Source organism: Cherax quadricarinatus, chromosome 86 (assembly GCF_038502225.1).
Source record: "Cherax quadricarinatus isolate ZL_2023a chromosome 86, ASM3850222v1, whole genome shotgun sequence".
Lineage (NCBI taxonomy): Eukaryota > Metazoa > Arthropoda > Malacostraca > Decapoda > Parastacidae > Cherax > Cherax quadricarinatus.
Genome location: NC_091377.1, coordinates 14,742,338 through 14,765,840, shown reverse-complemented (window position 1 = coordinate 14,765,840; position 23,503 = coordinate 14,742,338). Strand labels below are relative to the sequence as shown.

General features: G+C 40.2%; 1 protein-coding gene across 1 annotated transcript in view; it reads right to left on the bottom strand.

Moving 5' to 3' along the window:
- Window positions 1-2,255: 2,255 nt before the first annotated feature.
- The window catches only part of LOC138855251 (uncharacterized), a 64,026-nt gene continuing 42,778 nt past the window's right edge, over window positions 2,256-23,503 (bottom strand). The window contains exon 4 of the mRNA XM_070103658.1: window positions 2,256-5,140. Within this exon, the coding sequence (XP_069959759.1) occupies window positions 4,932-5,140 (209 nt within the window). The 3' untranslated portion in view covers window positions 2,256-4,931. The remainder of the gene's footprint in view (window positions 5,141-23,503) is intronic.

Here is a 23,503-nt window from a genome sequence, read left to right as displayed (position 1 = left end):
GACTTTTTCACCGAAGAGGACCCTGACAAATCTAGAAGCAGTGCTTTGAAATGGGGTCTAGACCAGCTGATGGTGCCTTACCATCAGCTGTATAATGTACTGCAGAGTAAAAGAGCCCAGAGATCCATTACAGAATTTATGTACACTTCAATACAACCATCAACTTCAGTACCAGACCCTCTACCATCCACTTCTGCCGACAACTGACAACCATTCACCTCAGCCCAGTAGGGCCACACCATCCATATCCACTCTCTTCACAATCATCCACAAACACCATTACCCACAATTTAAGGTAAGAAATACTATTATTTCTATTGCATTTGTAGTCTTAAGCAGTAATTTATCACAATAATGAACTACAATTACATATTCACTTTTATTTTTGTAAGAAAAAGTTGTTTGGCTTTTTGGGGGCTCCCAGGAACATTACCCTATTTTCCCAATAAGTTCTTCAGTTCATCTAACACGGTTTTACCTAACACGGCATTTTCAAGAACATAATTACTGTGTTAAATGACGGTCTACTGTACTATATAAAAAGTCCCTTGTTATGCAGAGCATTTCGGGCAAATTAGGTCATTTTTGTCCCAGGATGTGACTCACACCATTTGACTAACACCCAGGCACCCATTTTACTGGTGGGTGAGCAAAGACAGCAGGTGTCTTAAGGAAACACATCCTAATGTTTTCCAACTGTACCAGGTATCGACCCCTGGACCTTAGAGTGTGAGTCAAGTGAGCTAGCAAATGAGCTACGGGACACTTCACATTAGAAGTTGCTCCATAAAATGTACTTATTTATGTTCATGTTTTCACAGTGGGTTATAGATCTACCAAGGCTTTTTAACTGCATACCTTTAATATTCAGTTCCTTAGACTCGATGAACCTGGGTCGAGGGACTGAACACCAATAAAGGCTGAGGGATTGAACACCTCAAAATTAGTTCTCCACTTCTTCCACTGTCTACAGTTTATGCTCTTTCTATCGGAGTGAAAAATACAACTGGTTGGTGAGAGATCTTGTCACTAAAAGTACCTGGGTGTTACACTTGTGTCGTACTCATTAGCTTCTCTGTATTGTAAACTATTAATATAATGACACAACATTAACATCCCTTCATGCATACAGTACATGAAAGCTTTTCTTCTCTTGATATTTAGTAATTTATACAGGAGAAGAGATTATTAGCTCTTTGCTCCCGGCATTTTAGTTGCCTTTTATGATATGCATAGCTTATAAAGGAAGGATTCTTCTCCACCCACTTTCCTATGCAATGAGTGAAAATTGCGATCCGGTGTTTTTTTCGTTATTGAATGCACCTGATAACACATTTACACTATCATATATTAAGTGCTCAATACAGCTAGGCATAAAAAAGATTAAAAAGTAAAATACACAGTATATACAAGACTTGAAATATGGCACTTGTTGCCCTTCCCTTACACATCTGTACTACAAAAATAGTGGAAAAGCAGTAAAAAGCACAGAATATAATTAACAATGACTCACTTGAAAGCCAACGACAGAGTGGAACACCAAAAAGAGGGTGCTGAATAAGTGAAGCCCTCCTTTATATATTTTTATATTTATTTTTAACACTCCAGCTGTCTCCCATTGAGGTAGAATGACCCAACAAAGAACACTCATTGTCACTCATTTTAATCAGTGCTTTGCCACAAGAGTGCCAATATCAGAGCACAGATGCCCCTCCAAATTGCAATATCTCCACCCCTTCTTCAGAGTTCAAGTACTGTACTCCCCACCTCTGCCCCTCCTTCATTGTGCAGGTACTGTACTTCCCACCTCCACCCCTCCTTTGGAGTACAGGTACTGTACTTCCTACCTCCACCCCTCCTTCAGAGTGCAGGTACTGTACTTTCCACCTCCACCCCTTCTCCAGAGTGCAGGCACTGTACTTCCTACTCCCACCTCTTCTTCAGAGTGCAGGCACTGTACTTCCCACTCCTACCTCTCCTTCAGAGTGCAGGCACTGTACTTCCCACCTCAGGAACTCTAGTTTGGCTAACCAATTTCTCTGAATCCCTTCATAAATGTTGCCTTGCTCACAATCTCACAGCACATCAAATGATAAAAACTACTTGCCTACACTAACTTCTGTCTACCCCACTCACACAAGCCTGCTGTATGTTCAAGCTCCTATTAGGATGTTCACATGTACTAAGAGGCACAGTTGATGCTCGAAGGCAGAAGCTCATCAAATAGCATGTAAGGAACACATGAAAGATTTGGGAGTAATTATGTCTGCTGACCTTTATTTCAAAGAACACAATAAGGCAAATTTCATGACAGCTTGGAAAAAGGCAGGATAGATAATGAGATCGTTCAAAACAAGGGAAATAGTGCCAGTGGTGACTATTCAAATAAACTTGTGCTCTCTCATTTAAAATGTTGCTTAGTGTTGACGGCCCCATTCAAGACAGGAGAAATATCAGAGATGGAACAGATGCAGAGACTGTTTCATGCCTGCATAGAACCAATAAAACTGGGAATGCCTTAAAGTCTTAAATATGTACTCACTGGAAAGGAGAGAGAGATACATGACAATATATTCCTGGAAAGTATTTGAGGGCCTAGTCCCAAATCTGCACACTGCCATAATAGCATACTGGAGTGAGAGATATGGAAGGAAGTGCAAAATAAATTCAGTGAAAAGGAGGGGGTGTTGTGGGCACAATAAGGGAACACTGTATCAACATCCATGACCCCAGACTACTCAGCATCTTACCAGAAGATATCAGAAACACTACTGGGACAAGTGTAGAAGTTTTCAAGAGGAAACTGGACAAGTATCTCCACTAGGTGCCAGATCAACCAGGCTGTGATGGATATGTGGGCCAGTGGGCTGCCAGCAGCAACAGCCTGGTTGATCAGGCAAGTACCAGACAAATCTGGCTCTGGAAGTGGAAAAACTCTCAAAACTCATCAAAGGCCTGGGTTAGTGTGTATTTGTGAAGATGCTATTAATGGTTTTTTTAAGTCAAGTGGAATCAGGGTTACATCAGAAATTGTGGAGATGTCAGCAGCATTTAGAATCTCATTCTTAAAAACACATATGGGTCATCAACCTTAATAATGATTAATGGTTCACTGAATACAAAGTTATATTGTGATTTTGCTATTTCACTTATTTGTTGTTATTGCCAGTGTATGTTCCATCTCCTTTAAGTAAGGGGCTGATACCAGATGCAAGTTGCAGCTTAGATTTTCCATATGAGAAAAAGAAATTGGGGTGTCTTATTTCATTTATGGCTCTTTTGTTTCCTGTTTCTCCTGGCCACATTCAATTTGATCTTAGTGCTGTCTAGTTCTCTAATCAATATTTCATACTTCAGAAAGTTGGGGTGCCTTTGAGATATTCTGTTATCTGTCACCTTCACCTGTAGAGGGAGCATCTCTCTCCCTCTCACACTCTCTAATTCACATCTTTCTGGAACATACTCCAGAGGTATCAGTGGTAGAAGTTACTTATATGAAAACAGCAAAGTATAGTCATGAAGGATAAAAGTCACAATACTGTGGCTGGAACACTTACCAAGGAATTGGTTAAGGTCCATGTTAGTCATATCTTCTCAATACATTTTGGCAAGGTCATAATTGATTTGGTTCCAGTTGATGTTCTTATTCTTGAAGGTAAATTTGTTGAATTCCTCCTCATGAGTGATCATGTTCCACTGTTCCAGATCAGTGTATATGGAAGTCTGAACCTCAATCAGGTTGTGGTCAGATTTTAGTCTTTGACAGCATTATGTTCCTTACCACTTCCTCATTATTCTTGGTAAGAACAAAGGTACTTTATAGGCTAGTCAGTTCCACTGTCTGCTGGTTTAAGGCAAATGTGTTACAGAAGCTTAATAATTTGACTAAGTGAGACTGTTTAGCCAAGCTAGCTCCTGGAACACTCTCTGCTATTACAGTATTTGCTACATTCGTTCATTTTAGATGCCTTAAAATAAAGTCACCAAGAAACATATTATTTAGGGCCCTGTTTGACAAGTTTCCAAGACAGTGATCTATTTTCATTAGATGGTCTTTGAACTGCTGGGACATTGCATCTGGTGGTTTATATACATGTAGACAACCAGACTCTGATTAACCATTTTAACCACAAAAATTTTATCTCTATAGTTTGTGTTAAGTAATTCAGTGCAAATGAATGACTAACATACAGAACAACCTGCCCTTCTTGCCAACTTTTCTGGCCATATCTAAATAGGCTGCTCCTTCCCCCACACTCATGTGTTTCAAATAAAAATTAAGAGAGGGTGAAGTACGTTATACTCTAGTAATGTTTACCTAGTACACAAGTAGAAAAAAATGGGTGACAAATTAGAAGGTATATGGAACATAACCTTATTTTTCCCATATGTTTTTCACTTTACAAATTACATTAATTTATGTGCCAATTTTCATGAACGTAACTTATCTCGTTCAGGGTCATGGAAACCACAGTTATAATGAAGCATAGAGTATCTAGTAAAATAATCTGATGTGTTTTAGTACCAGAATATTTAAACCCATGAGTAGTGGCCTAAAAGGAAACACTGTCGATAGCAGAGATTACTGTGCTGTTTGTGGGAAGCAGCAACAGTGGTCATACAACTCCTGGGATGTGGGCTGTAATTAGGTTTGATTCAAGGGAAAGATAGCTACAAATCCTTGGATCAAGATCTCTTAAACCCCTTTAAAGGGTAATCCTGTACAGTATAGTCTATTCTTTGAGATATACAGTATTTCATCTGTTATTTATATAGCAAGATAATGTTACAAAGTTCATTAATCTATTACTAACTTTACTGTCTAGATTTAAAGCAGAAGTATCTGGCAGCATATAGCTGAGATATGTATCTTAAGCTATAACAAAGAAAGGCACAGGCAAAGTCAAGTACGTATAGCTTCGTTGTCAAACTTAAGACCACTTCTCTCTCTTGATGGGCATAGAGAGGTCTGTTGGTCCAGCTTGGCTGCTGTTATTGCTGTTACTACTGTTATTAGTGCTGGCAGTGGCTGCCACTGAAGCAGCAGACACTACAGCTGCTGCAGCTGCTGCGGACTGTTGTAAGGCCGCGGAGGTTAAGGCCATAGGTAGAGTGACGAGGGGGGCTGTGGCACTTCCATCTGTGGAGATAATAAACTATTAGCATATACACAACAACAAATACACATTGTTTCTTTGGATGATTTATAGATAAATCGGGGAATGGGTGGGGTTTGAACCCGTGGTAAGTGAGTCTTAAAACTCACAGGCCAGTGTGTTAACCACTGGGCCAACTGGCTCTAATAACATTCAACCAACTAGGTACAGTGGACCCTCGGTTATCGGCCGTAATCCGTTCCAAAAGGTCAGCCTAAAACCAAAATGGCCGAAAACTGAAATAATATTTCCCATAAGAATTAATGTAAAGATGTAAAATTAATCTGTTACAGACACCTAAAAATATTAACAAAAAAATACATTTTTTAAGATTACAGTGGACCCCCGGTTCACGATATTAATCCGTTCCTGGGAGCTCATCGTAAACCAAAAATATCGGAAAGCGGATGAATTTTCCCCATAAGAAATACAGTGGACCCCCGGATAACGATCAGCTCCCAACTCGACCAATTATGTAAGTTTATTTTTGTAAGTGCTTTTGTAGGTGTATTTTTAGAACTAATCTAATTCACAATATTTCTTATGGGAACAAATTTGGTCTATAACGGCACCCAAACAGACTTCTGGATTGAAATAATATCGTTATGCGGGGGTCCACTGTAATGGAAATCAAATTAATCCGTGCAAGACACCCAAAAGTATGAAAAAAAAAACTTTTACCACATGAAATAGTATTAAGTTTAATGCACACAAACTGAAGAAGACATGCACAGTTTGTAGTATGTACTCTACTAACAATAGAATACATGACACTTACCTTTAATGAAGATCTGGTGATGATTGATGGGATGGGAGGAGGGGAGAGTGTCGAAGTTGTTAATGTTTAGAAGGGGAATCCCCTTCCAAAAGGACTTAAGGTGTCAAGTCTTTTTCCGAGGTTACTTCCCTTCTTCTTTTAATGCCACTAGGACCAGCTTGAGAGTCACTGGCAGCCTCACCATGCCTAATCACACTATGTATGCCACTACAATTCTTAAATCTTTCAAACCAACCTTTGCTGGCCTTAAATTCACTCACATCACCACTAGTTGTAGGCAATTTCTTTACCAAATCGTCATGCAACTGCCTAGCCTTTTCACAAATGATCGCTTGAGAGATGCTATCTCCTGCTATCTGTTTTTCATTTATCCACACCAATAACAGTCTCTCAACATCTTCTAACACTTGCAGTCGCTGTCTTGTAATCACAGTTGCACCTTTTGCAACAACAGCTTCCTTGATTGCCGTTTTCCTGGTCACTATAGTAGAGATGGTTGATTGGGGTTTTGTATACAACCTGGCCAGCTTGGACACACGCACTCCACCTTCGTACTTTGCAATTATCTCTTTCTTCATTTCAATAGTCATTAGCACCCTTTTTCTTGAAGGGTTGGCACTAGAAGCTTTCTTGGGGCCCATGGTGACTTATTTTGCAGAAACAAGCACCAAAAACAGTGATAATATGGAATGTACCAAATGTATCCTTAGATACGAGCACACTGGCTGGCTTGTAAACACTGGCACACACGTGGACACATCTCGGATGAATTGTATACCGGGTTTTTTAACAAGAACCGAGGCAAAATTTTTGCGTTAGAATGTATCGCATACCGGATTTATCGGATACCGATGGCATCGCGAACCAGGGGTCCACTGTAATTATACAGTGGAACCTCAAATTTCGAACGTATCGCTTATCAAACTCTTCGAAAATAGAACCCTTTTTACAAACCAACTTTGTCCTTATTATCGAACTTGCCCCTATTTTCGAACCGCCGGGTACCGGACCTGTCCGGTAGCCTGCTCTGTCCACGTCCCCACGCAGGCGCCGTGAGCCAGTCTGGTTTTGTTGAAGCTTGAGCGAACACTAACCTGCACTCTAATTCAAACATTTTACGATTATTTCATTGTGTTTAGTGCTTGTGGGACTGTGAAATAAGATACAATGGGAGCAAAGAAACTTGCTAGTGGTATCCCTGTAGTAAAGAAAGTGAGAAACACCATAGATGTGAAGAAGGAAATAATACAGAAGTGGAATGATGTCCAAGTGGAATGATGCCCAAATGTTTGTGGAGAAGTACCACCCTGAGCAAGCTGAAACAAGCCATCTTTGCAACAAGTTCAGTGATAGAACCATGTCCCATTTTAGGGAAATCTTAAAGAGGTACCAGAAACAGAGGACTGTGGACAGTTACTTTGTGAGACAGGGGTCCAGTGACTCTCAAGCTGGTCCTAGTAGCATTAAAAGACAGAGAAGGGAAGTAACCCCAGAGAAGGCTTTGATACCTGAAGTCCTCATGGAGGGGAATTCTCCTTCCAAACACTAACCCCAACTCCCTCTCTCCTCCTCCCTATCTTCCAGATGCCATCACTAATCTTCAATAAAGGTAAGTAAAATGTTATTTATATGTTTATTTAAATTTATTAATACATAATTGAACACTATATTTGTTGTGTGTATGTAAATCTATAATTAATCTCTATAAAATGTTTTTTTTTGTGTGTGAGAATATTTTTGGGTTTCTGGAATGGATTAATTGTATTTCCATTATTTCTTATAGGAAATATTGCTTCGCTTTTCAGACTTTTCAAATTTAGAACTAACTCCTGGAACGGATTAAGTTCGATATTTGAGGTTTCACTGTAGTTTTACATACATAAAACAATGAGAACTAAATAAAATAAATATATGAACAATAAAATCACTGTTAAATACCATTACTGAAGACTCTTTTTGCCTTATGGAAGATAGGGAGTTGGGGCTATTGTTTGGAAAGGGAATCCCCTTCCATAAGGACTTCAGGCAACAAGTCCCTCTCTGGGGTTACTTTCCTTCTTTGTCTGTTAATGCCACTAGGACCAGCTTGAGAGTCACTGGACCCCTGTCTCTCAAAATAACTGTCCAGAGTGCTCTGTTTCTGGTGTCTCTTTAAGATTTCCCTGAAGGGGGACGAGGTTTTGTCACTGAACATGTTGCAGATATGGTTTGTTTCAGCTTGGTCAGGGTGATACTTTTCAACAAAACTTTGCAACTCATTCCACTTTGCGCACACGTCCTTAATCACTGAAGAAGGCACCTTCTCCCCTCTCTCTTCCTACTCCTCTGAAGCAATTTCCTCAGCTCCAATCTGTTGCTGTTCCAGTTAAAGGTCTTGCAGCTCTTCAGTGGTTAGCTCTTTCCTGTAGTCCTCCATCAACTCTTCCACATCCTCACCACTCACACCCAACCCCATGGACTTCCCCAGTGCCACAATAGATTTTACAACAGGCATAGGGTCCACAGGGTCAGCCCCAAACCCTTCAAAATCCTTCTCTTCGACACAATCAGGCCACAATTTTCTCCAAGCAGAAAATTACCTATAAGGCTTATGCAATGGAGGATACTGAAGTGATTCCTCCAGAACTCTCTTAGGGTCAAATGAGTGTCTGAGGTCACTTCAAACCACCTTTGAAAGAGTGCTTTTGTGTAGAGTCAGTGTGACTTTGTAAATGGTCCAAGTCGGACCGAAATGTTGCCATAAGCTCCTCTCTTGTATGTGCGGGTTATTTGTGTATCGTTCCAGTCATGGTATTGTGCCTTTTTTAGTTATTTAGAGTCAGGAGGATGAGCAGGAGCACTGTCCAGTACCAGGAGGCACTTAAGTGGCAATTTCTTTTCCAGGAGGTATTTTTTCACACTGGGGCCAAACACATCATTGACCCACTCTTTGAAAATGTGCCTAGTGACCCATGCCTTATTATTAGCTTTCCATATCACACACAATCTATTCTTGACAACATTGTTTTTCTTGAAGATTCTGGGATTTTCAGAATGATACACCAGTAAAGGCTTCACTCTGAAATCCCCACTAGTGTTAGCACAGAACAAAAGAGTAAGCCTGTCTTTCACAGGCTTGTGTCCTGGCAGTGCTTTTTCCTCCTTTGGCATTTTCTTGCAAAAGAAGCCTGTTTCGTCACAACTGAACACTTGTTGGGGAGTAATCTTTCAGCCTTTACGTACCCCTTGACTTCCTGCACAATTTTTTCAGCTGCACATTTGTCTGAACTTTTAGCCTCCACATGCCTTACCACACTGTGAATGCCACTAATCTTCTTAAATCTCTCAAACCAGCCTTTGCTAGCCCTAAATTCACTAACAGCATTTTCTTTACAAGATCTGCATGCAACTGCCTTGCCTTCTCACAAATCATCGACTCCGCAACACTATCTCCCACTAATTGTTTTTCGGTGATCCACAAAACTAACAACTTCTCCATATCTTCCAATATCAGTGACCTTTGTTTGGTTAGCACATTTACTCCTTTTGCCACATCAGCTTCCTTGATTTGTTCTTTCTTTGCAAGGATAGAAGTGATGGTTGATTTGTTTTTCCCATACATCCTGGCAAGTTCTAGGACCCATACACCACTCTCATACTCTTCAACAACTTTCTTAAATTCCATTGTGTTTCTCACTTTCTTTACCAAAGGAACTTTGCTAGGAACTTTCTTTGGGGCCATGGTTACTTATTTCCCAGTTGCACTTAATTGATAACCACGAAAATCAATGAATTATAGCGAAATGTTTGGATGAATGAGCAGAAGCTTCCTCACTCGCCCAGAGACAAAGCCAGACTGACGCGCGAGTGGCTGACAGTGGCGGGTGGACACGTACCATACGTTGAAAAGCAAAATAATGACCAATAACTGGGAGCTGAAAAACCAGCCGATAACCGAGTTGGCTGATAAGTGGAATGGCTGATAACCAAGGGTCCACTGTATATTTCTATACATCAAAAGGAGAGAAGTTAGCATGGGCCCCATTAGTGGGGCCTATGCCTGGAGTTTTAGGACTTGCTTGCCGTAGGTTCAAGCCCAATCCACTCCACAATTTCTTTGTGATCGTGTTATTACAATTTCATGAGCCATGCTTTGTAGACATGGACATCTATTGGCAGGTGGAACAAGAGGGATAGCAGCTGCATCCCTTCACTGGATCAAGTTTGTCTTTCCCCTTGCCCCTCCTCTATCCTCCTTAGGAAAGTTCCAGTGCATGCCCATGGTTAGAAACATTATAATATAAAATAGATTTATAACCAACATGATCCACACACATACTCACCCAGAATATATTCAGAACCTTTGCAACAAGTGTGGCCCAAGGTCGGGCTGTGGCAGCAGAAAAACTCTTGAAACCCATTGCAAAAGTATCAAAGATACTTTGATATGAAATGAGCAAAGTATAGTAATAGAAACTAAAGGTCACAATATTGTTGCTCCATAATCACAATTAACTCCACTTCACAATTAACTCGCACTTAAGAAACAAAATTTTGATTATGGAGCATCAAGACTTGAACTATTTGTTGACAATAAGGGAGGACTATTTGTCCACTATAAATGTGGACTGGTTGTGAAGTACAGGTGTTGATTCTTTATGCTATACATGTGTTCCAAGCTCCTGGCATCTGTACTAGGCTTAATGAAGTCAAAAGCACTTAATTACACATACAGTGGTCCCTCGTTTATTGTCATTAATCCGTTCCTGGAAGTGCGACGATTATCGAAATAGACGATTTTTTGAATCAATTTTCCCCATAAGAAACAATGTAAATACAATTAACAGCATAACACTTACCTTTATTGGCGATTCTTCTTAGTGTATGGAAAACTGGAGGAGGAGAGAGATTGGATTAGTTACTGTTTGGAAGGGGAATCCCCTTCTATCAACACCTCAGGTACCAAGTCCTTTTCTGGGGTTACTTCTCTTCTCTGTTTCTTAATGCAACTAGGACCAGGTTGAGAGTCACTGGAGTCCTGTCTCGCAAAAAAAGTGTCCAGAGAGCTCTGTTTCTGGCATCTCTTTAAAACTTCCCTAAAATGGGCCAAGACTCTGTCACTGTACAAGTTGCCAATATGGCTTGCAACATCCTTCTCAGGGTGATGTTTCTCCATAAATCTTTCCATCCTACCCCACATTTCAAAAATCTCCTTAATTTCTGAAGAAGGCACCTTCTTCTGTCTCTCTTCCTCCTCCTCTGCAGCAAGATTTTGAGCTGTAATCTGTTGCTGTTCCTGCTGAACCTCTTGCAGCTCCTCAGTGGTTAGCTCTTCATTGTGGTCCTCCAACTACTCTTCCACATCCTCCAAACTCACATCCAACCCCATGGAACTCCCCAGTGCCACAATAGATTTCACAACTGACATAGGCTCATCAGGGTCAGTCACTAACTCTTCAAAATCCCTCTTGTGGACACAATCTGACCACAGTTTTCTCCAAGCATCAACAGCTTCCTTGATTTCCTTTTTCTTTGCCATGATGGAAGATATGGTTGTATGGGGTTTGTTATACATCCTGGCCAGTTCGGCCACACGTACGCCACTTTCATATTGTTCAATGATGTTTTTCTTAAATTCAGTCTTATTTCTCACCTTCTTTACCAAAGGCTTGGCACTAGGGGCTTTCTTTGGAGCCATGGTAGCTTATTTAGCACTTGCAAGCACTAAAATGAATGGAATATTATGAAATATTTTGTATGAACAAGTGAGGGGACCATTGCTCACTGGTAAACAATGGCACACTGGCTGGGAAGGGAGGCCAAGGCGGCTCAGAGCTGTGAGTACGCGTCCAGGACGAACGATGATAAGCGAGTCAACCGACCATTTGCGAGCCAACGTTCGGCTGAAAATAACGCAATGATGTCTGAAAAGGATGACTATCGAGTCCGACGATTATCAAGGGACCACTGTAATTAGAATTTTCAATGCACCTTGCAACCCATGCTGACTAGGTCACATATCTAAAAATTACTGATAGAAACAGAGCATCACATAATAGTGAATTTGCATAAAGAATGGGACAACTGTGTACAGTGGATCCCCGCCTTACGATAGTAATCCGTTCCTGAGAGCTCATCATATGCCGAAATTATCGTAAGGCGAATTAATTTTCCCCATAAGAAATAATGGAAATCAAATTAATCTGTGCAAGACACCCCAAAGTATGAATTTTTTTTTTTTACCACATGAAATATTAATTTTAGTACATACAAACTGAAGAAGACATGCACACTTAATACTCTACTAAGAATAGAATACATGACACTTACCTTTATTGAAGATCTGGGGATGATTGATGGGATGGGAGGGGTAGAGTGTGGAAGTTATTGTTTAGAAGGGGAATCCCCTTCCATTAGGACTTGAGGTAGCAAGTCCTTTTCTGGGGTTACTTCCCTTCTTCTTTTAATGCCACTAGGACCAGCTTGAGAGTCACTGGGCCTCTGTTGCACAACAAATCTGTCCATAGAGCTCTGTACCTCTCGTTCCTTTATGATTTGTCTAAAGTGGTTCACAACATTGTCATTGTAATAGTCACCAGCACAGCTTGCAATAGCTGTGTGAGGGTGATTTTCATCCATAAAGGTTTGCAGCTCAACCCACTTTGCACACATTTCCTTAATCTCTTTTTTCAATTCCATACTAATTCTCACCCTTTTTACCACAGGGATGGCACTAGAAGCTTTTTTGGGGTCCATGGTGACTTACTTTGCAGTTACAAGCACTAAAAACACTGGGGTAATGTGAAATGCACCAAATATATGCGTAGATGCAACCGCACTGGCTGGCTTGAAAACACTGGCGCTGAGGCCACACGTGGGACGCGTCCTGGATGAATCACGTAAGACGAGTTTTTTAGCGTGAGGCGAGGCAAAATTTTTGCGTTAAAATGTATCCTATGGCAGATTTAACGTAACGCGATGTCATCGTAAGGCGGGGGTCCACTGTAGTTATATTTATAGAAAAGTAACTATGAAAAGATAATTCATTTTAGTATTTGTTAATTAGTAAGATAAAAATTTTTTAGTAACAATTTCCAAATATGGAATGCAAAAGTTGATGTTTAAAGATAAAATAATAAACAAACAAAGTGGTTGTAACAAAGGACATTGTTTAAACAGTAGTGAAGGGAGGGAAGTAGGTATGTAGTGGTAGTAGTAATAGTGATATTATAAAGTACTCTGACAGTGTAGGTCACTCAGTACTCATTGCCAGAGAACATTATATATGCTATATATATTATAACACACACACAAAGAACAAAGATAAAAATAATAAACAAAAATATTAACATAAAATACAGCCTCTTCTCACTTTATGACAGGGTTCCGTTCTTAAGATTACATCATTTTACGAGTTCGCCGCTAAGTGAGGAGCATACTATAATGGTAGTGGGTATGTGTCAACGATCTTTGATAATACGTGACAAATGTGCCCGCATGCCGCTGCGGGCCCCGCTGTATTCTGTGTTTTTTTTTTTTTTGTGATTATCACGATCGCTTGCATGCTAGATTTCTAGACTGTGCCAGTGGACTTATAAGGTTCATCCCTCCAGTGTTTGGACCCAACTTCTTAGAAAATAGTATACACTGCGTCAAAAAAAGGAGAATTAGTGTGCAATACCTGCCAGAATATACTCTCAAGAGGGGACCCTGGGCTTAGTGTGTGTGCAGATAACAACAATATTAGAACTTTTAGCCAGAGGAAAGAGAGTCTCCAAGATAATAGAGTGTCATACATAGTGTTATGATGTTATTTGCAGTGGTATCGTAGTATATAGATAAGATACCAAAATAAATGTAAGGTGAAAATTAAGGTTAATTTAGGCCTAAGTAGGCAGGTTCCTTGTGGTAAATAGTTGCCAACAGTCGCCAGGACCCTACCATGCAGGTCAGCTTGTATTTAATAATCTTCTAAACCTGCCAGTGTACCCGACCTATTTTTTAGTGATACCATCCCCCTAGTGACATCATACAGAAACCTTACAGTGTTGCCATAGCTAATAACCAGTAACAAATTGGTACCTCTTGTGATGGAGTGGTAATACACTAAACCTGTAGTTAGCAGCGGTCACCATATACACAATGAAAACCAAATATCCCTCCAGAAATCTTCATCTTCAGAAGCCACAGCTGCTTCAACATGCAAGTTATACTTTTTGTATCAAACTGAACACACATTATTCTGTTAAATATTTTTTCCAGTAGTCCTTTTCATGAGCTAGTCTAAAATCACCGACTGGACACGTCCAAGAATAAGTGATCCACTAATCTGGATCTACCCGAATCGTGCAAGAAATTAGTGATCCAATTACCGGATTCAAATGAATTCGTTGAAAACAAGATCTCTGACCGGATTCTTAAGCTGAAGGGGTTTTATGTGTCCTCATCAAACACCCACACAGTAAGTACAACAAAAAAAATACAATACAAATAGACAGATCTACCTTTAAGGTGGTTATTAGTAAAAAATATACAGTGATCCACTAACTGAATTTGTCCGGATTCGTCCAAGAAAAAAGTGAAAAATCACTGATGTCAGCATAGTTGCTGATCCCTGTGTTATATAGGATAGCATATAGTATCATCCATGTGCTTTAGATAGGAGATCCCTTTTAGGCCTGTGACTATTGTGTGACGTCACGGGATGCGCATGTGCACGTTCGTACCTCTGCCCTGCTCTCAGACGGCGTGTAGACCTAGACAGGCTAAGACAGGCAGAGGCTGGGCTCCACGTTCATCATCACAGTCTGACAATATATGTTACCATCCAACAAGTGTGTCTACCTTCCTTCAACCCTCGATATCTCCATTAAGAACCCCTGCGATAAATGGTGCCAGCGGTGTGGGCGTAAAATTGATAATTACGCCGATGTACGGAGATTTCTTTCAACCAGCAAGACTGCCATTTCGTGTCCCCAGTAGGCCGACCTAGCCAGCCAGCTACCTCAAGTCAGCTACTCTCTCAAGTTCCTACCAGCTTCTACACCATTCACTGGTCAGTCTCTTTGTATTAGTGTTTATCTGCTTATTTGCATCACTCCTGAGGGGTTGACCCGAGTTTGCAAAATAAGCCAGCTTCCAGTCTGTGGTGAGGGAGCCAAGTCGAGCCTAGTCTATTTCATCCAGTTCTTTTGCCTGCCAAGCCAGCTTTCCACCCTTGCTGTGCTCATCGTGTGAGGTTGTCAAGCCATTCTGTGTGAAGGGTTAAGATAAACCAGCTAGCAACTAACCCAGGTGCCTTACCCCAGTACTCAAGCAAGCCACGTGAGTAGTCTTCATCGCTTGTGATTCAAGCTTAAAGCCATCCTGAGTGCTCTTTTTCATCCTTGTGGTGTTGTGGTATTTTGTGGGTGTATTTTATTAGAATATCTTCACGGCAGTGTGGCTGTTCTCAGTGAGGCTTACGCCGTTCAAGTTTCTTGGTCACGTAGTCACTCCTAGAGGGGTTACGACTGATCAAAGTAAAGTAACTGCAGTACTAAATTTTCCAACTCCCAAAACTGCTGATGCCGTAAGATCCTTTGTGGGCTTAGCAGGTTTTTATAGATCTTTCATTGTCAATTTTTCTTCCATAGCTGCTCCGCTAACTGAATTGCTTAAGAAAGATGCTCCTTTTGTTTGGACCTTCCGTCGAGAAAGAGCATTCCAAACTCTAAAAGAAAAGTTAACATCTGCTCCAATTTTGAAATTCCCAGATTTTTCTAAGCCCTTCTATCTGACAACTGATGCTAGTTCAATTGGCATAGGTGCCGTACTAGCTCAGAAGACTGATGGCAAGTACAACGCAGTTGCATTTGCTAGCCGAGTCCTTATGAAGGCTGAACGTAATTATACAGTAACGGAGCAAGAAGCTTTAGCTATAGTATGGTCTTTAAAGCACTTCCAAGACATTATTTACCAGTGCCCTGTTCATGACATGACAGACCATGCACCACTGATACCTTTATTCCAGAACAAACAGCCTACTGGAAGGTTAGCCAGATGGACCTTGACTATCCAAGAGTTCAATCCCACTTTTGAACATTTACCTGGCAAGTCGAATGTAGTCGCAGATGCTTTATTGCGACACGTTAGTGTAGTTACTGCAGATCCTCCATTTACTGTCGAGGATGTCAAAAATGCCCAAAGAACAGATCCCATGTGGTCTGGTGTGATTCGATTCCTGCTCCAGGAAGATCTTATTCTTACTGTGAAGCCACCAGCACCCATTAGTGACTTTGTAATGAGCCAAGAATTACTGTATCGAACAGCCGAGTTGGGTACTCCAAGTAGAAGAGTTTACCAGTTAGTAATTCCACAGTCACTAGTGAACGTAGCTCTACAGCTAGTTCATGATGCACCAGGTGTTGCACACCCTGGTATGGATCGTTCTGTGAAACAAGCCAGAATGAAATACTTTTGGCCACGTATGGCAACTGACATTTCCGAGTATGTTAAGAAATGTAGTGTCTGTATGCAACATAAAGGGAATGTCAATGGTCCTAATCCTATCCAAGTGTACCCAACCACTAGCGAACCGTGGGAAAGAGTTGCCCTTGACTTGTTAACCAATTTTAAATGTTCCCTCCAAGGCAACAAACATCTGTGTGTTATGGTAGACCATTTCACCAGATATTGTGAGTTAGTTCCTATTGCAGATAAGACTGCAGAGACAGTAGCTAAAGCGTTTAAAGAACGCATTATCTGCAGGCATACCACCCCTAAGTCCTTAATAACAGATAATGGAGGTGAATTCTGTAATGAGATTCTTGAAAATTTGTGTACTTTATACAAGATCTCTAAATCCACCATTGTTCCTTATCATCCTGCCAGCAATGGGTTAGCCGAATGAACCAATAAGAAAGTACTTGTTGTCCTGAGAGCCACTATCAACCCCAATAGTGAAACTTGGGATGAAGTCATACCAGATGTCCAATGTGCCATAAATTCTGCTTACAATGCTTCAATAGGTGATACTCCACATTATGCACTGTATGGTGTAGACAAGCGTTTACCCTGTGAGTTGTTATATTCCACTCCGAAACCTAATTACAACCCTGATGATTTCGTAGCAACTCGTACCAGCATGGCTCAAAGTGTTTTTAGAAGAATCCGTGAAACACTTCACAAATCAACAGCAGAATTTACTAGAGTAACTAATAGCCGTGCTAAGCCATCAAAAGTAAAAGTAGGTTCAAGAGTAATGCTGACAAATTTCAACAAAACATCCGAAATGCCTAAGCTCGATCAAAAGTTTGTCGGACCTTATCGAGTTGTAGAACATATCTCTGGTAATAAGTATAAGGTTAGAGAAATTAGTACTGACAAGTACAAAGACTCGCATTTAGATCATATGAAATTAGTATGCGGTATTGATGATATTGCTACCCAGACTAATGTGACAGATACTGAAAATCCTCTTGACTCTGTACCCTCTACCTCAAATACTCAGTCAGATAACCAACCTGAATGTCGTTACTCCTTGCGTACTCGACAAGTAATGAGAAACCCACAAGTATCTTTTGTAGATACTCGTTCAGATCTCCCTCAGTCAAGGCATGTGTTAGCCATTGCAGAGGAATTCGATCCTCCCAGAGATGATAACCATTCTGCATATGTAAACCTCACCCTCGCAGAATTGGGTTTAAATGTACATAGTCTGTATAACTAGATGTCCGAGATGAAGTAAATTGTCAACTGACTGTTATTAACTGATTAGTTTTTCAGAATTTTTTTTTTTTTTGTATCCACGTTCCCTCCGTATTCTGAGAATTGACAGTAATAGTCTGAGTGCAGTAGATGCCTTTGCTGTTAATTTCACCTTGTATATATATATTTATTCTTCCTCAGAATCCGTAGAGTGCATGAATACAGATCGATCGATCAATTCCATCCATATTTTACAATGATTTGTTCTTATAGTTTGTAATGCATTACGTTAAAACTCATTACGTTAAAAGTGATTACATTAACACCCATTACGTAAAACTCATTTTGTTAACATCCATTATGATACCATCCATTAGTTCTAAGTTATATATGAATTTGTTATTGTATAGAATCAGCCCAGAACCGCCTGCCTGTTCAGCCTATAGATAGTAGTGTATGTCGAGACGACATACGTAACATGACCGAGCTGTCAGCATAGTTGCTGATCCCTGTGTTATATAGCATAGCATATAGTATCATCCATGTGCTTTAGATAGGAGATCCCTTTTAGGCCTGTGACTACTGTGTGACGTCATGGGATGCGCATGTGCACGTTCGTACCTCTGCCCCGCTCTCAGATGGCGTGTAGACCTAGACAGGCTAAGACAGGCAGAGGCTGGGCTCCACGTTCATCATCACAGTCTGACAATATATGTTACCATCCAACAAGTGTGTCTACCTTCCTTCAACCCTCTATATCTCCATTAAGAACCCCTGCGATACTGAAACCAAACGGATTCGTTGGAATAAATAAAATGTATACAATACAAATAGACAGGTCTCCACTTAACCCTTTCAGGGTCCGTCCCATAGATCTACGGCTTTACGTTCAGGGTCCAAACCGTAGATCTACGTCATGAGCTCAGCTCACTCTGATAAACTGTGAGTGGTACATTTGGGCCTAGATATGAGAGAATACATCTATGTGGTATGTGTGCACCACATAAAACAGATCCTGCAGCACACTGTGTATAATGAGAGAAAAAACTGAAATCATGATTTTTTTATTAAAACAGCGACTTTGCAGTGTTTTTTCGTATGTTTTTTATAGTTGTATTTGTGATTTCTTGGTCTCATTTGATAGAATGGAAGACATATTACAGAAATAGAGATGATTTTGATTGGTTTTAGCACTGGAAATGGCTTGAAACTGAGCTCAAAATAGCAGAAATGTTAAATTTTTGCCGATATTCAAGAGTAAACAAACGACCTCACACGTCTGATACACACCAGCTGGTGGGTCTAATATGCATTCACAAATATGGTGATGATATTTATACAATTATTACAGTATTGCACAACAGTAAATCTTCTATTTTTTGGTGTGAATAAAAATTCATTATGCGAATAAAAAATCAAAATGGAATTTATTTGTAAAGCCTCAAAACGTAACTAATGAACAGAGGAAATGTTAGTTTAGTTCCAGGAATACCTACATTGTTTATTCTGGACCCTATTTTGAAATTGGAATATTTTGAACTTTGTGTTAAATTGGCCAAATTAACAATTTCCGATCACTTTAATTTGTAGTTGAAACAGTTGACTTGGCGATTTCTTGTGCTCAATCGATAGAATAGGAATAATACTAGTGAAATAGCTAAGAATTTGGTTGACTGGAATAATGTAATTGGCCTAAAATGGGGGTCAAAGTCGGCAAAATCGCCGATTCATAAATATCGCTGACACATCAAAATTCGCGAGAGCATAATTTCATCAATTTTCCATCAAATTTCGTACTTTTTGTTTTATTACCTTCACAAAAAGATTCTCTACCATTTCATAAGAAAAAATAACAAATTTTTTTTTTGAAAATTCTTGGACACTGGGGCACCACTTCAGATTTGGGCCTTGGACCCTGAAGGGGTTAAAGGAAGTATTAGTAGAATATACAGTAAAACAAACCAATAGAATCACATCATGAAATCCTGTGTAGTCTGTAACCAAACAAACAAATGGGCTACTGCATGGATTACATGCATTTTATGTGGTGAGTGGACCCACGTCCCTTGTGCAGGTATTCAGGAATCATCTACAAGAGATATTAAGGGAATATGCCTTGAGCATACCTCAAGTGCCACAGAGTTAATTTTTTCTAGACATAGGGTAGGATCCATGTTGCTTAGTCTATCTTCCCAGTTTATATCATTTAGGACTTGGTTTACTTGGTCCCACCTTATTTTTTTGTTATTGAAATTGAATTTGGAGAAGGCTCCCTCGTGACTGATCATATTTTGTCAGTCTGGGGCTTCCCGCATACATGTCTGGACTTCTGTTATGTTGGGATCTGAGTATATTGTTTTTGATATGATAACATTTCATATCAGATCATCATTGTTAGTGAAGATGAGGTCCAGCGTATTCTCCAATCTTGTAGGCTCTATTGTTTGCTGGTTTAGGTGAATTTGGTGCAGAGATTTAAAAACTCGTGTGTGTGTGAGTTTTCATCTGAGCTGCCTCCTGGTGTTATCTCTGCTACAGTATTATTTGCTATATTCCTCCATTTTAGGTGTCTTAGGTTGAAATCCCCCAGGAGCAAGATATTGGGGGCAGGAGCTGGAAGATTTTCCAGACAGAGGTCAATTTTCAAAAGCTGTTCCTGGAATTGTTGGGACGTTGCATCCGAAGGCTTGTATACAACCACAATGACCAGGTTTTGGTTCTCGATCTTTACTGCTAAAACTTCAATTACATCATTTGAGGCAATTAGTAGTTCTGAGCATACAAGTGACTGTAATATACAAGCCAACATTCCCCATTTGCCTGTTCACTCTGTCACATCTGTATAGGTTATAACCTTGGATCCATATTTCGTTGTCCAAGTGATCCTTTATGTAGGTCTCTGTGAAAACCACGAACATTGCATTTGACTCCATAAGCAGTCCACAGATGTAAGGTATGTTGTTATTCGTTGCTGGCTTTAGACCCAATATATTTGCAAAGATGAATGTTGTCGGATTGGTGATATTGGTGATATGGGGGGGGGGACTTTTTTTTCTGGCACTAGTATCTGTTGTGTTGGAGTGGAGGCCATTGACTGATTCCACTTCAGAAATGATTGGATTTGGTGTACGATTTCTGTCATTTCCTGCCAGTTTTTTTTCCTTCCTGGCATTAAAAAACTTCTCTCTCTTGAGTGGCTGTAGCTACCCAGGTTTTCCCATGGTCTGGATGTTTTGTATCTTTTTGTCCCCTTTAGATGGTGTGCCTGGTAATATAAGTTAAAGCACTGCCTTTCCTGAACTGAAGAGTGACACATTTCAGGGTGGAAAAGCTTACAGGAAGGGAGGTTGCATTTTCCTGTTGTCATATGGGCACGGCATTTTCTGGAATGGTCAAAGTTGCATGCTGTTTTCCAGATATTCCATGCCTGCAGATACCAAGTGCATAGTATTTGCATAGACCTGGTTTGTTTGCCTTGGTTTTTGTGACTGTATTCCCTACTGGTGCGTGTTTTCCTGTCTCATTTCTATCTTCAGTACTAATGCTAACAATGGAGCCTTCATCAGTTATTTCTGGTAATTTATCTTCACTATTTCTCGGGGCATCTCCTTGTTTACTATCTCCTGTGGTATTACTAGTCTGTAACATTGGTTTTTGCATGTCCTTGTCCACACCTGATTCCCCACTAGAGCTCCTGTTCCCCTCCAGGCCACCATCGTTTATTTCTCTATTCAAACAGTTTCTGTCTACCACGACAGCATTTGTACCATGGGCGATGGCATTATCTTATCCAGATTTTTTATTTTCCCAACTGTTATAGAATGCTGTCATGTTTTTTATGAAGGCCATTTTGATGTTATCATCTTTCATTATCAATGTGATTTTATTCCACCGTTTGGTCTCATTTGGTCATACCAAAAAACACTTCCCTGGTTTAAGGAAAAGGAGAAGATGTAAACTAGAAAAAGAAAGGCACTCCCTATACAGATGAAGGTAAAGAATAACAGAGCGGCTACAAGACGCCAATATATCTGCAATACATAGGGAGACACTGGTCAGAGAAATAGCACACACTGAACTAAAGCTAAAGGAATCTTACAGGAGTCAAGAAATGCGAGAAGAACTAAAAGCCATATATGAAACTGAAAGAAACCCAAAGTACGTATTTATTTTCTTATGCCAAATCAAAGTCTAGAACAACATTCAGTGTTGGGCCCCTAATTACACGGGATGGATCCTACACAGATGACAGCAAGGAAATGAATGAGCTACTCAAGTTCCAATATGACTTGGTTTTTAGAGAGCCACTAACCAGACTGAGAGTCGAAGACCTAAATTAATTTTTTATGAGAGAGAGGCAGAATTTGGTAGACACAAGCCTATCTGATACTATTATCCTGATGCCAAATGACTTCGAAAAGGTGATAAATGACATGTCCATGCACTCTGCCCCAGGCCCAGACTTGTGGAACTTTGTGTTCATCAAGAACTGCAAGAAGCGCCTATCATGTGCTTTTAACATCCTGTGGAGAGGGAGCATGGACACTGGAGTCATCCCACAGTTACTAAAAACAACAGACATAGCCCCACTCCGCAGAGGAGGCAGTAAAGCAATAGCAAAGAACTACAGACCAATAGTGCTAACATCCCATATTATAAAAATCTCTGAAAGAGTTTTAAGAAGCAAGATCACCACCCATCTAGATACCCATCAGTTACACAACCCAGGGCAGCATGGGTTTAGAACAGGTCACTCCTGTCTGTCCCAACTACTGGATCACTAGAACAAGGTCCTGGATGCTCTAGAAGACAAACAGAATGCAGATGTAATATACACAGACTTTGCAAAAGCCTTTGACAAGTGTGACCTTGATGTAATAGCGCATCTTTAATTTCCTAACAAATAAAACACAAAGAGTAGTAGTCAACAGAGTAAAGTCTGAGGCGGATACGGTGAAAAGCTCTGTTCCACAAGGCACAGTACTCACCCCCATCTTGTTCCTCATCCTCATATTCAATTCAATTCAATTCAAGTTTATTCTCTGTAAGGGTTACAATGTGGGGCTTACAGGTTTTGGGTATTGTGTGGTTTACATGTTATAAAATACTAATTACAGAGGGGGCCACTAGGACACCTAGCATGGCTAGGCATTTCGGGAAGACTTAGATTAATTCTTAACATTAAATCCTTACAGATTATGGTATTAAGGCTAAGTGACTACATCATAATTTGTGAGTTTAGCAATGTAAATGCTTTTGTTTTGGCATAATACAATGTGTCTATATTGGAGTATCATAGGCAAACTTATGACTAGTTAGGATTTATTATTTTAAGATTAAGATTAGTATTTCTGGGTTTATAGTCAGTGGGTGAGTGAGTGTAATTGTGAACCACCAGGTGGTTATCATGTAGTTAGTTGTCGGGGTGGATCAGGGAGATAAGGTGTTTTCTAACTGTAGTTTTGAAAGTGATGAATGTGTCTGCAGTTCTAGAGTTTTCAGGTAGGGTGTTCCAGATTTTAGGTCCTTTGAAATACATTGAATTTTTCTAAAGGTTTAGTCGAACACGGGGAATGTCATAGAGATGTTTGTGTCTGGTGTTATGCCTGTAGACACAGATAGGGATATAAGCCACAGTGCAGTATCTTCCTTTGCAGATGGCACCCAAATCTGCATGACAGTGTCTTCCATTGAAGACACTGCAAGACTCCAGGTGGACATCAACCAAATCTTTAAATGGGCTGCAGAAAACAATATGAAGTTCAATGATGAGAAATTCCAATTACTCAGATATGGAAAACGTGAAGAAATTAAAACTTCATTGGAGTATAAAACAAATTCCAGCCACACATAGAGCGAAAAACTAATGTCAAAGACCTGGGAGTGATCATGTCAGAGGATC